This window comes from Taudactylus pleione, unplaced genomic scaffold, assembly GCF_031769625.1.
Source record: "Taudactylus pleione unplaced genomic scaffold, aTauple2 ptg000681l, whole genome shotgun sequence".
NCBI lineage: Eukaryota > Metazoa > Chordata > Amphibia > Anura > Myobatrachidae > Taudactylus > Taudactylus pleione.
The window spans coordinates 907475-920865 of NW_028285083.1; the positions used below are offsets into that span (position 1 = coordinate 907475).

At 43.7% G+C, this 13391-nt stretch overlaps 1 protein-coding gene across 1 annotated transcript in view; it reads left to right on the top strand.

Moving 5' to 3' along the window:
- CALB2 (calbindin 2) overlaps positions 1-13391 on the top strand; it is a 314068-nt gene that overhangs the window by 129732 nt on the left and 170945 nt on the right. The window contains exon 4 of the mRNA XM_088455944.1: positions 9098-9178. Within this exon, the coding sequence (XP_088312070.1) occupies positions 9098-9178 (81 nt within the window). The remainder of the gene's footprint in view (positions 1-9097; positions 9179-13391) is intronic.

A 13391-nucleotide genomic window follows, 5' to 3' on the forward strand; every position in this document is an offset into this window, starting at 1 on the left:
CTCTGACCTTACTCAGGAATTACTAACCTCATCACACGCAGTGATTACACAGGACTGAGAAACCATCAGTAACATGGAGTACTATAACATCCTCACACACACTTACACAGGCTCTGACCTTACTCAGGAATTACTAACCTCATCACACACAGTGATTACACAAAACTGAGATACCATCAGTAACATGGAGTACCATCACATCCTCACACACACTTTCACAGGCTGTGACCTTACTCAGGAATTACTAACCTCATCACACACAGTGATTACACAAGGCTGAGATACCATCAGTAACATGGAGTACCATCACAGCCTCACACACACACTTACACAGGCTCTGACCTTACTCAGGAATTACTAACCTCATCACACACAGTGATTACACAAGACTGAGATACCATCAGTAACATGAAGTACCATCACAGCCTCACACACACTTACACAGGCTCTGACCTTACTCAGGAATTACTAACCTCATCACACACAGTGATTACACAAGACTGAGACACCATCAGTAACATGGAGTACCATCACATCCGCACACACACTTACACAGGCACTGACCTTACTCAGGAATTACTAACCTCATCACACACAGTGATTACACAAGACTGAGATACCATCAGTAACATGGATTACCATTGCATTCTCACACACACTTACACAGCCTCTGACTTTACTCAGGAACTACTAACCTCATCACACGCAGTGACTACACAAGACTGAGATACCATCAGTAACATGGAGTACCATCGCATCCTCACACACACTTACACAGGCTCTGACTTTACTCAGGAACTACTAACCTCATCACACACAGTGATTACACAAGACTGAGATACCATCAGTAACATGGAGTACCATCACAGCATCACACACACTTACACAGGCTCTGACCTTACTCAGGAATTACTAACCTCTTCACACAGTGATTACACAAGACTGAGACACCATCAGTAACATTGAGTACCATCACATCCTCACACACACTTACACAGGCTCTGATCTTACTCAGGAATTACTAACCTCATCACACACAGTGACTAACCAAGACTGAGATACCATCAGTAACATGGACTACCATCACAACCTCACACACTTACACAGGCTCTGACCATACTCAGGAATTACTAACCTCATCACACACAGTGATTACACAAGACTGAGATACCATCAGTAACATGGAGTACTATCACATCCTCACACACACTTACACAGGCTCTGACCTTACTCAGGAATTACTAACCTCATCACACACAGTGATTACACAAGACTGAGATACCATCAGTAACATGGAGTACCATCACATCCTCACACACACTTACACAGGCTCTGACCTTTCTCAGGAATTACTAATCTCATCACACACAGTGATTACACAAGACTGAGAGACCATCAGTAACATGGAGTACCATCACAGCCTCACACGCACTTACACAGGCTCTGACCTAACTCAGGAATTACTAACCTCATCACACACAGTGATTACACAAGACTGAGACACCATCAGTAACATGGAGTACCATCACATCCTCACACACACTTACACAGCTCTGACCTTACTGTGTGTGATGAGGTTAGTAATTCCGGAGTAAGGTCAGAGCTGTGTAAGTGTGTGTGAGGATGTGATGGTACTCCATGTTACTGATGGTGTCTCAGTCTTGTGTAATCACTGTGTGTGATGAGGTTAGTAATTCCTGAGTAAGGTCAGAGCCTGTGTAAGTGTGTGTGAGGATGTGATGGTACTCCATGTTACTGATGGTGTCTCAGTGTTGAGAAATCAATGTGTGTGATGAGGTTAGTAATTCCTGAGTAAGGTCAGAGCTGTGTAAGTGTGTGTGAGGATGTGATGGTACTCCATGTTACTGATGGTGTCTCAGTCTTGTGTAATCACTGTGTGTGATGAGGTTAGTAATTCCGGAGTAAGGTCAGAGCTGTGTAAGTGTGTGTGAGGATGTGATGGTACTCCATGTTACTAATGGTGTCTCAGTCTTGTGTAGTCACTGTGTGTGATGAGGTTAGTAATTCCGGAGTGACTACACAAGACTGAGACACCATTAGTAACATGGAGTACCATCACATCCTCACACACACTTACACAGCTCTGACCTTACTCCGGAATTACTAACCTCATCACACACAGTGATTACACAAGACTGAGATACCATCAGTAACATGGAGTACCATCACAGCCTCACACACACTTACACAGGCTCTGACCTTACTCAGGAATTACTAACCTCATTACACACATTGATTTCACAAGACTGAGACACCATCAGTAACATGGAGTACCATCACAGTATCACACACACTTACACAGCTCTGACCTTACTCCGGAATTACTAACCTCATCACACACATTGACTACACAAGACTGAGACACCATCAGTAACATGGAGTACCATCACAGCCTCACACACACTTACACAGGCTCTGACCTTACTCAGGAATTACTAACCTCATCACACGCAGTGATTACACAGGACTGAGAAACCATCAGTAACATGGAGTACTATAACATCCTCACACACACTTACACAGGCTCTGACCTTACTCAGGAATTACTAACCTCATCACACACAGTGATTACACAAAACTGAGATACCATCAGTAACATGGAGTACCATCACATCCTCACACACACTTACACAGGCTGTGACCTTACTCAGGAATTACTAACCTCATCACACACAGTGATTACACAAGGCTGAGATACCATCAGTAACATGGAGTACCATCACAGCCTCACACACACACTTACACAGGCTCTGACCTTACTCAGGAATTACTAACCTCTTCACACACAGTGATTACACAAGACTGAGACACCATCAGTAACATGGAGTACCATCACATCCGCACACACACTTACACAGGCACTGACCTTACTCAGGAATTACTAACCTCATCACACACAGTGATTACACAAGACTGAGATACCATCAGTAACATGGATTACCATTGCATTCTCACACACACTTACACAGCCTCTGACTTTACTCAGGAACTACTAACCTCATCACACGCAGTGACTACACAAGACTGAGATACCATCAGTAACATGGAGTACCATCGCATCCTCACACACACTTCCACAGGCTCTGACTTTACTCAGGAACTACTAACCTCATCACACACAGTGATTACACAAGACTGAGATACCATCAGTAACATGGAGTACCATCACAGCATCACACACACTTACACAGGCTCTGACCTTACTCAGGAATTACTAACCTCTTCACACAGTGATTACACAAGACTGAGACACCATCAGTAACATTGAGTACCATCACATCCTCACACACACTTACACAGGCTCTGATCTTACTCAGGAATTACTAACCTCATCACACACAGTGACTAACCAAGACTGAGATACCATCAGTAACATGGACTACCATCACAACCTCACACACTTACACAGGCTCTGACCATACTCAGGAATTACTAACCTCATCACACACAGTGATTACACAAGACTGAGATACCATCAGTAACATGGAGTACCCTCACATCCTCACCCACACTTACACAGGCTCTGACCTTACTCAGGAATTACTAATCTCATCACTCGCAGTGATTACACAAGACTGATATACCATCAGTAACATGGAGTACCATCACAGCCTCACACACACTTACACAGGCTCTGACCTTACTCAGGAATTACTAACCTCATCATACACAGTGATTACAAAAGACTGAGACACCATCAGTAACATGGAGTACCATCACAGCCTCACACACACTTACACAGACTCTGACCTTACTCAGGAATTACTAACCTCATCACACGCAGTGATTACACAGGACTGAGAAACCATCAGTAACATGGAGTACTATCACATCCTCACACACACTTACACAGGCTCTGACCTTACTCAGGAATTACTAACCTCATCACACACAGTGATTACACAAAACTGAGATACCATCAGTAACATGGAGTACCATCACATCCTCACACACACTTACACAGGCTCTGACCTTTCTCAGGAATTACTAACCTCATCACACACAGTGATTACACAAGACTGAGAGACCATCAGTAACATGGAGTACCATCACAGCCTCACACACACTTACACAGGCTCTGACCTAACTCAGGAATTACTAACCTCATCACACGCAGTGATTACACAAGACTGAGAAACCATCAGTAACATGGAGTACCATCACAGCCTCACACACACTTACACAGGCTCTCACCTTACTCAGGAATTACTAACCTCATCACACACAGTGACTACAGAAGACTGAGAAACCATCAGTAACATGGAGTACCATCACAGCCTCACACACACTAACACAGGCTCTGACCTTACTCAGGAATTACTAACCTCATCACACGCAGTGACTACACAAGACTGAGATACCATCAGTAACATGGAGTACCATCACAGCCTCACACACACTTACACAGCTCTGACCTTACTCAGGAATTACTAACCTCATCACACACAGTGATTACACAAGACTGAGACACCATCAGTAACATGGAGTACCATCACATCCTCACACACACTTACACAGGCTGTGACCTTACTCAGGAATTACTAACCTCATCACACACAGTGATTACACAAGGCTGAGATACCATCAGTAACATGGAGTGCCATCACAGCCTCACACACACACTTACACAGGCTCTGACCTTACTCAGGAATTACAAACCTCATCACATGCAGTGATTACACAAGACTGAGATACCATCAGTAACATGAAGTACCATCACAGCCTCACACACACTTACACAGGCTCTGACCTTACTCAGGAATTACTAACCTCGTCACACACAGTGACTACACAAGACTGAGATACCATCAGTAACATGGAGTACCGTCACAGCCTCACACACACTTACACAGGCTCTGACCTTAGTCAGGAATTACTAACCTCATCACACACAGTGACTACACAAGACTGAGACACCATCAGTAACATGGAGTACCATCACATCCTCACACACACTTACACAGGCTCTGACCTTACTCAGGAATTACTAATCTCATCACTCGCAGTGATTACACAAGACTGATATACCATCAGTAACATGGAGTACCATCACAACCTCACACACACTTACACAGGCTCTGATCTTACTCAGGAATTACTAACCTCATCATACACAGTGATTACAAAAGACTGAGACACCATCAGTAACATGGAGTACCATCACATCCTCACACACACTTACACAGGCTCTGACCTTTCTCAGGAATTACTAACCTCATCACACACAGTGATTACACAAGACTGAGAGACCATCAGTAACATGGAGTACCATCACAGCCTCACACACACTTACACAGGCTCTGACCTAACTCAGGAATTACTAACCTCATCACACACAGTGACTACACAAGACTGAGACACCATCAGTAACATGGAGTACCATCACATCCTCACACACACTTACACAGCTCTGACCTTACTCAGGAATTACTAACCTCATCACACACAGTGATTACACAAGACTGAGAGACCATCAGTAATATGGAGTACCATCACAGCCTCACACACACTTACACAGGCTCTCACCTTACTCAGGAATTACTAACCTCATCACACACAGTGATTACACAAGACTGAGATACCATCAGTAACATGGAGTACCATCACAGCCTCACACACACTAACACAGGCTCTGACCTTACTCAGGAATTACTAACCTCATCACACGCAGTGACTACACAAGACTGAGATACCATCAGTAACATGGAGTACCATCACAGCCTCACACACACTTACACAGGCTCTGACCTTACTCAGGAATTACTAACATCATCACTCACAGTGACTACACAAGACTGAGATACCATCAGTAACATGGAGTACCATCACAGCCTCACACACACTAACACAGGCTCTGACCTTACTCAGGAATTACTAACCTCATCACACGCAGTGACTACACAAGACTGAGATACCATCAGTAACATGGAGTACCATCACAGCCTCACACACACTTACACAGCTCTGACCTTACTCAGGAATTACTAACCTCATCACACACAGTGATTACACAAGACTGAGACACCATCAGTAACATGGAGTACCATCACATCCTCACACACACTTACACAGGCTGTGACCTTACTCAGGAATTACTAACCTCATCACACACAGTGATTACACAAGGCTGAGATACCATCAGTAACATGGAGTACTATCACATCCTCACACACACACTTACACAGGCTCTGACCTTACTCAGGAATTACAAACCTCATCACACGCAGTGATTACACAAGACTGAGATACCATCAGTAACATGAAGTACCATCACAGCCTCACACACACTTACACAGGCTCTGACCTTACTCAGGAATTACTAACCTCATCACACACAGTGATTACACAAAACTGAGATACCATCAGTAACATGGAGTACCATCACAGCATCACACACACATACACAGGCTCTGACCTTACTCAGGAATTACTAACCTCTTCACACAGTGATTACACAAGACTGAGACACCATCAGTAACATGGAGTACCATCACATCCTCACACACACTTACACAGGCTCTGATCTTACTCAGGAATTACTAACCTCATCACACACAGTGACTACACAAGACTGAGATACCATCAGTAACATGGAGTACCATCACATCCTCACACACACTTACACAGGCTCTGATCTTACTCAGGAATTACTAACCTCATCACACACAGTGACTACACAAGACTGAGACACCATCAGTAACATGGAGTACCATCACATCCTCACACACACTTACACAGGCTCTGACCTTACTCAGGAATTGTTTACACCAGCGCCCGCACCGAGCACACGAGCTTGCAGTGGATAATCTATGCACGCCCCTGTAACGGCGTTCAAACGCACTGGCACCCTGCGATTCACCGACCACCAGCCACCCCCAAACGTACTTCCTGGCAATCACTCTATGCTGGGTACTCATAGTCACAGCGATAGCCGTGGAGTGTTTGCGCACTGCGATGCATGCACAGTACACAACAATCGGACGATTACGTGTATATACGCAGTTGCGATCCTCTCTGAATCAGGCCCAATGAGCTATTCTCTCCACTTATGGCTGAATGGGTGTAAATGGACAATATAACGACTGGTATAGGGCTGGTGTGAAGGTGCCCGTGTATGTGAGTGCAGTTGTGAGTATAATACAGAGACCAATGTATGTTTGTGAGTGTAATACAGATAATGACGTCTAGGTGTGAGTGTAATACAGAGAATGATGTGTAGGAGTGAGTGTAATACAGAGAATGATGTGTAGGTGTGAGTATAATACAGAGAATGTGTAATACATAGAACGATGTGTAGGTGTGAGTGTAATACAGGGAATGATGTGTAGGTGTGAGTGTAATACAGAGAATGATGTGTAGGTGTGAGTGTAATACAGAGAATGATGTGTAGGAGGAGTGAGTGTAATACAGAGAATGATGTGTAGGTGTGAGTGTAATACAGACAATGATGTGTGAGTGTAATACAGAGAATGATGTGTAGGTGTGAGAATAATACAAAGAATGATGTGGAGGTGTGAGTGTAATACAGAGAATGATGTGTAGGTGTGAGTGTAATACAGACAATGATGTGTAGGTGTGAGTGTAATACAGACAATGATTTGTAGGTGTGAGTATAATACAGAGAATGATGAGGAGGTGTGAGTGTAATACAGACAATGATGTGTAGGTGTGAGTATAATACAGAGAATGATGTGTAGGTGTGAGTATAATACAGACAATGATGTGTAGGTGTGAGTGTAATACAGAGAATGATGTGTAGGTGTGAGTGTAATACAGAGAATTATGTGGAGGTGTGAGTGTAATACAGAGAATGATGTGGAGGTGTGAGTGTAATACAGACAATGATGTGTAGGTGTGAGTATAATACAGAGAATGATGTGTAGGTGTGAGTATAATACAGACAATGATGTGTAGGTGTGAGTATAATACAGAGAATGATGTGTAGGTGTGAGTATAATACAGGGAATGATGTGGAGGTGTGAGTGTAATACAGACAATGATGTGTAGGTGTGAGTATAATACAGAGAATGATGTGGAGGTGTGAATATAATACAGACAATGATATGTAGGTGTGAGTGTAATACAGACAATGATGTGTAGGTGTGAGTATAATACAGAGAATGATGTGTGAGTGTAATACAGAGAATGAAGTGTAGGTGTGAGTGTAATACAGAGAATGTGTAATACAGACAATGATGTGTAGGTGTGAGTATAATACAGAGAATGATGTGTAGGTGTGAGTATAATACAGAGAATGATGTGGAGGTGTGAGTATAATACAGAGAATGATGTGTAGGTGTGAGTATAATACAGAGAATGATGTGTAGGTGTGAGTGTAATACAGAGAATGTGTAATACAGACAATGATGTGTAGGTGTGAGTGTTATACAGAGAATGTGTAATACAGACAATGATGTGTAGGTGTGAGTGTTATACAGAGAATGTGTAATACAGACAATGATGTGTAGGTGTGAGTGTAATACAGAGAATGATGTGTAGTAGTGAGTGTAATACAGAGAATGATGTGTAGGTGTGAGTGTAATACAGACAATGATGTGTGAGTGTAATACAGAGAATGATGTGTAGGTGTGAGTACAATACAAAGAATGATGTGTAGGTGTGAGTATAATACAAAGAATGATGTGTAGGTGTGAGTATAATACAAAGAATGATGTGTAGGTGTGAGTATAATACAAAGAATGATGTGTAGGTGTGAGTATAATACAGAGAATGATGTGGAGGTGTGAGTATAATACAGAGAATGATGTGGAGGTGTGAGTATATTACAGAGAATGATGTGGAGGTGTGAGTATAATACAGAGAATGATGTGGAGGTGTGAGTGTAATATAGAGAATGATGTGGAGGTGTGAGTGTAATACAGAGAATGATGTGGAGGTGTGAGTGTAATACAGAGAATGATGTGGAGGTGTGAGTATAATACAGAGAATGATGTGGAGGTGTGAGTATAATACAGAGAATGATGTGGAGGTGTGAGTATAATACAGAGAATGATGTGGAGGTGTGAGTGTGAGTATGCCCAGAAACAGGGAGTAAATTTGTGTTTTCTCCTCACAGTTGGCTCAGATTCTCCCAACTGAGGAAAATTTTCTTCTCTGCTTCAGACAACACGCTGGTTCCAGTATCGAGTTCATGGAGGTGAGATACCAGGATACACATATACACTTACCTCTACTGAGTGACACATCGCCTCCACCTCACATATACACTTACCTCTACTGAGTGACGCATCGCCTCCACCTCACATATACACTTCCCTCTACTGAGTGACACAGCGCCTCCACCTCACATATACACTTACCTCTACTGAGTGACACAGCGCCTCCACCTCACATATACACTTACCTCTACTGAGTGACACAGCGCCTCCACCTCACTTATACACTTACCTCTACTGAGTGACACAGCGCCTCCACCTCACATATACACTTCCCTCTACTGAGTGACACAGCGCCTCCACCTCACATATACGCTTACCTCTACTGAGTGACACAGCGCCTCCACCTCACATATACACTTACCTCTACTGAGTGACACAGCACCTCCACCTCACATATACACTTCCCTCTACTGAGTGACACAGCGCCTCCACCTCACATATACACTTACCTCTACTGAGTGACACTGCACCACCTCACATATACACTTACCTCTACTGAGTGACACAGCACCACCTCATATACTGTATACACTTACCTCTACTGAGTGACACAGCGCCTCCACCTCACATATACACTTACCTCTACTGAGTGACACAGCGCCTCCACCTCACATATACACTTCCCTCTACTGAGTGACACTGCACCACCACCTCATATACTGTATACACTTACCTCTACTGAGTGACACAGAGTCTCCACCTCACATATACACTTACCTCTACTGAGTGACACTGCACCACCACCTCACATATACACTTACCTCTACTGAGTGACACTGCACCAACACCTCACATAGGGGCCTATTCATCAACACTAAAATAATGTTTTTAATGATATTTTCCTTCAATAACGTTTTTAGTATTCATGATGACACTTAGCAAGGAGATATCAGTGTTATCTCCTTGTTAAGTCCCCCGGCGTTAATTTCCACACTCCCCATACATTACCCTTTCTCTCTTTATATATTATATATATATATATATATATATATATATATATATATGGGCTGATTGAAAAGTAACGAGACTACCTCTATTTTTCTGCCCCATGGGTAGATGTGGCAACGCTATGCTGGTTATTGTTACATCAGTGTGTTTGATCCGCCAAGAAGAAACGTACGAAGATCTTCCACTCGCTGTGACCAAACAAAGGAGACTACAGCAGTCCAACTGCAGGTTCAGGCACATTGATGTATGAGCTTCACAATAACCAGCATAGCGTTCCCACGTCTGACTGTGAGACACAAAAACCAAGGCGGTCTCATTACTTTTCAATCAGCTCTTTTATATTTATTTTCTATGTCACTATATACACACACACAGACACACACACACACACACACACACACACACACACACACACACACACTCTGAAGTGCCAAAAGTCATGGGCTATATGCCTAGTATTGAGTAGGACCCCCTCTAGTCCGGCACAGTGCAGCAATTCGACATGGCTTTAACTCCACAAGTGAATGGAAAACCTCTGGATAGCTGGTGACCCATGCCGTTTGGATAACTTCCCACAGCTCCTTGGTAACTGTAGGTGCAGGATCTTGGGTGCAAATGGACCTCTCCACCACGTCCCATAAATGCTTGATTGGGTTCATGTCAGGTGAACGTGGTGGACACATCATTCGTCAGAACTCTCCAGTATGCTCCCTGAAACATTTCTGGAATACCTGGGACCGATGGCACGGTGCATTATCCTGCTGGAATATCCCATCGTTGTGGGGTACATGAAGGGCTGCAAATGGACATCATGCAATGCAATGGCGGATAACGGTCAATGACTTGTAGAGGCGGACCAAATTTATGCCACGTGAACACACCTCACACCATTATGGAACCACCACCAGCATCAGGTCTGCATCACACCCGAACACTATCAGTCCGCAATAACTGGAACATTGACTCATCGGACCACACCACATGCTGCCAGTCCTCCAGGGTCTAATTAGCAACGTCACAAGCCCAGATGAGGCGCTGTGCCCGGTGTTGTAGTGATAACAGGGGCAACCTGGTGGGTCTTCTGCTCCCACATCCCATGGAAGCTAAAGTACGCTGCACTGACCTGCTGGTTATGGGCCTCGTACCTCCTGCATTGGATGTGATCGGAGCCAGTGTCACTTGTCTGTTACCATAGACAATTATGTCCAGATGCTGGTGGTCATGGTCGGCCACTGCGCTGTCCATGGTGGGTGGTAATGTCTTTCATGAGGTATTCCTGGTACATGTGACACCATAGATTGAGGTTGAATGTCCGAACAACTTCGACAATGGAATCTCCCATTGGGCACCCACTATCATGCCCTGCTCTAATTCCGATAATTCACATGGCGTATGATGATGCCTCCTACCATTACCTTTACACAGGGCCACCATCAGGTGGGGACCACCGGGCCTTGAGTCCTGGCCTGGAGAGAGCAGAGACAGAGGGGGCCCCGGGGGGCTGTGGGGCTGCACCTGCAGCCATGGGGTATTGATCTAACGCCTGCCGGCTGCATTACAGTTACAAATATGGTGCCAGCCGGAGCTCGCGGACCGGCAGCCAATCAGGAGCGGCTGCTCCTGATTGGATGCCGGTCTGCAAGCTTTGATTGGCTCGCGGCCTTCGCTATATGTGAAATGCCGGTGGGTGCAGCAGCACAGTTCTTCCAGTCACAGTGCCACTCGCTGCATATATAATTCTGATGTCAGCGCTGATTCCGGTTGCCAACTGAAGAAGCGCAAACCGTCTGGCATGTGACGTAAACACTCAAATCCTCTAAAATACTTAATTGTACAATAAATAAATTTATAACAGTACAAAGGTTGCTATTATATCAGTGTATATTCCTATTAAAAAATCACAATAAAATGGCATAAAAAAAACCAATTAAGACAAAAAAGAAAATATAATGTCTCTATTGGTTATACTCCTGGGAGTGTATTTACTAAAGTGGAGCACAGCAGCCAATCGGATATTTAACATTTTAACATTTATCTAGCACCTTCTAGAAGATAATAGCTAGAATCTGGTTGCTATGGGCAACATCTCCATTTCTAAAAAACTCTCACTTTAGTAAATATACCCCCATGGGTCTATAAATTGGTCCCTTACGGTTTCACATGTCCCATTAAGGCCTCTTAGACATAATCTGAAATCTCACAAAACCTTATAGAATTTTTGCCAATCAAATTTTTAAAAAAGCAATGAAATTCCTATCATTAAGGATGTGTTCCTTGTGCATTACAGTTATGGTATGCTATCACACCCTGTGGTTAACTGCAGATTCAACACTCTCACTCTGAGAATAAAGAGCTGCTAATTCACAGAATTGTGTGCTCATTGGAATACACACATGCAGTCTATGCAACTGAGGTCTGAGCACTTATGTGGCTCTCACATCCCACTTAGTGCCCACAATATTTTTACTTTCATATGTACCACACTACACTATCAGCCTGGGATGCCCTGGAGAGGGGGCCCGTTTATTGGGGGGTCACCAGCTCTCCAGGGATCCCTGACCTGGACTGACTAGCAGTCAGCGGTGATGCTTTGGCTGGGGGGCATTACCCCCCCTGCTACAAAGGGTCCGGTGCTGGTTCTGGTAAATATAGCGGGACCCTACAGATTTCCCCCCCCCCTGTATTTCCAGAATCAGGATCGGCTCAGAGCCCAGTGCTGGTTGCACAGAATATGGGGGACCCCTGTGTCGTCTGTCCCCCATATTTTCACAACCAGGACTGGTTCTGAATAGCCTAGTGCTGGTTTGTGCTTAATATAGGGGACCCCTATGTTTGTTCCCTGTATTTAGCACAACCAGCACTGGGTCTCCAAAGCACGGTCCTGGTTGTTCATATTGGGGAAGCATGACGTGTTTTATCTTTATTTTTATATATTTATATATATATATATATATATATATATATAGATAGATAGATATATACACACACTATGCCCTTATAATAAATATATATGTATACAGTATATAAAAGAATCAATGTTGCTTTCTCTATATATTTAGTATATATACTGATTTTGTGTGTGAATTTACAGCAGTTTTCTCTCGTATATAGGTCATATATTATATAATAGAGTGACATGTTATAATAACAGTCCAAAGTTTGAGAATTTTTAAACTGGTTTACGCACGAACTGATGTACCACCCTCTGGTGTAATGCGGCCCACCTCTGAACAGGCCCCCCCT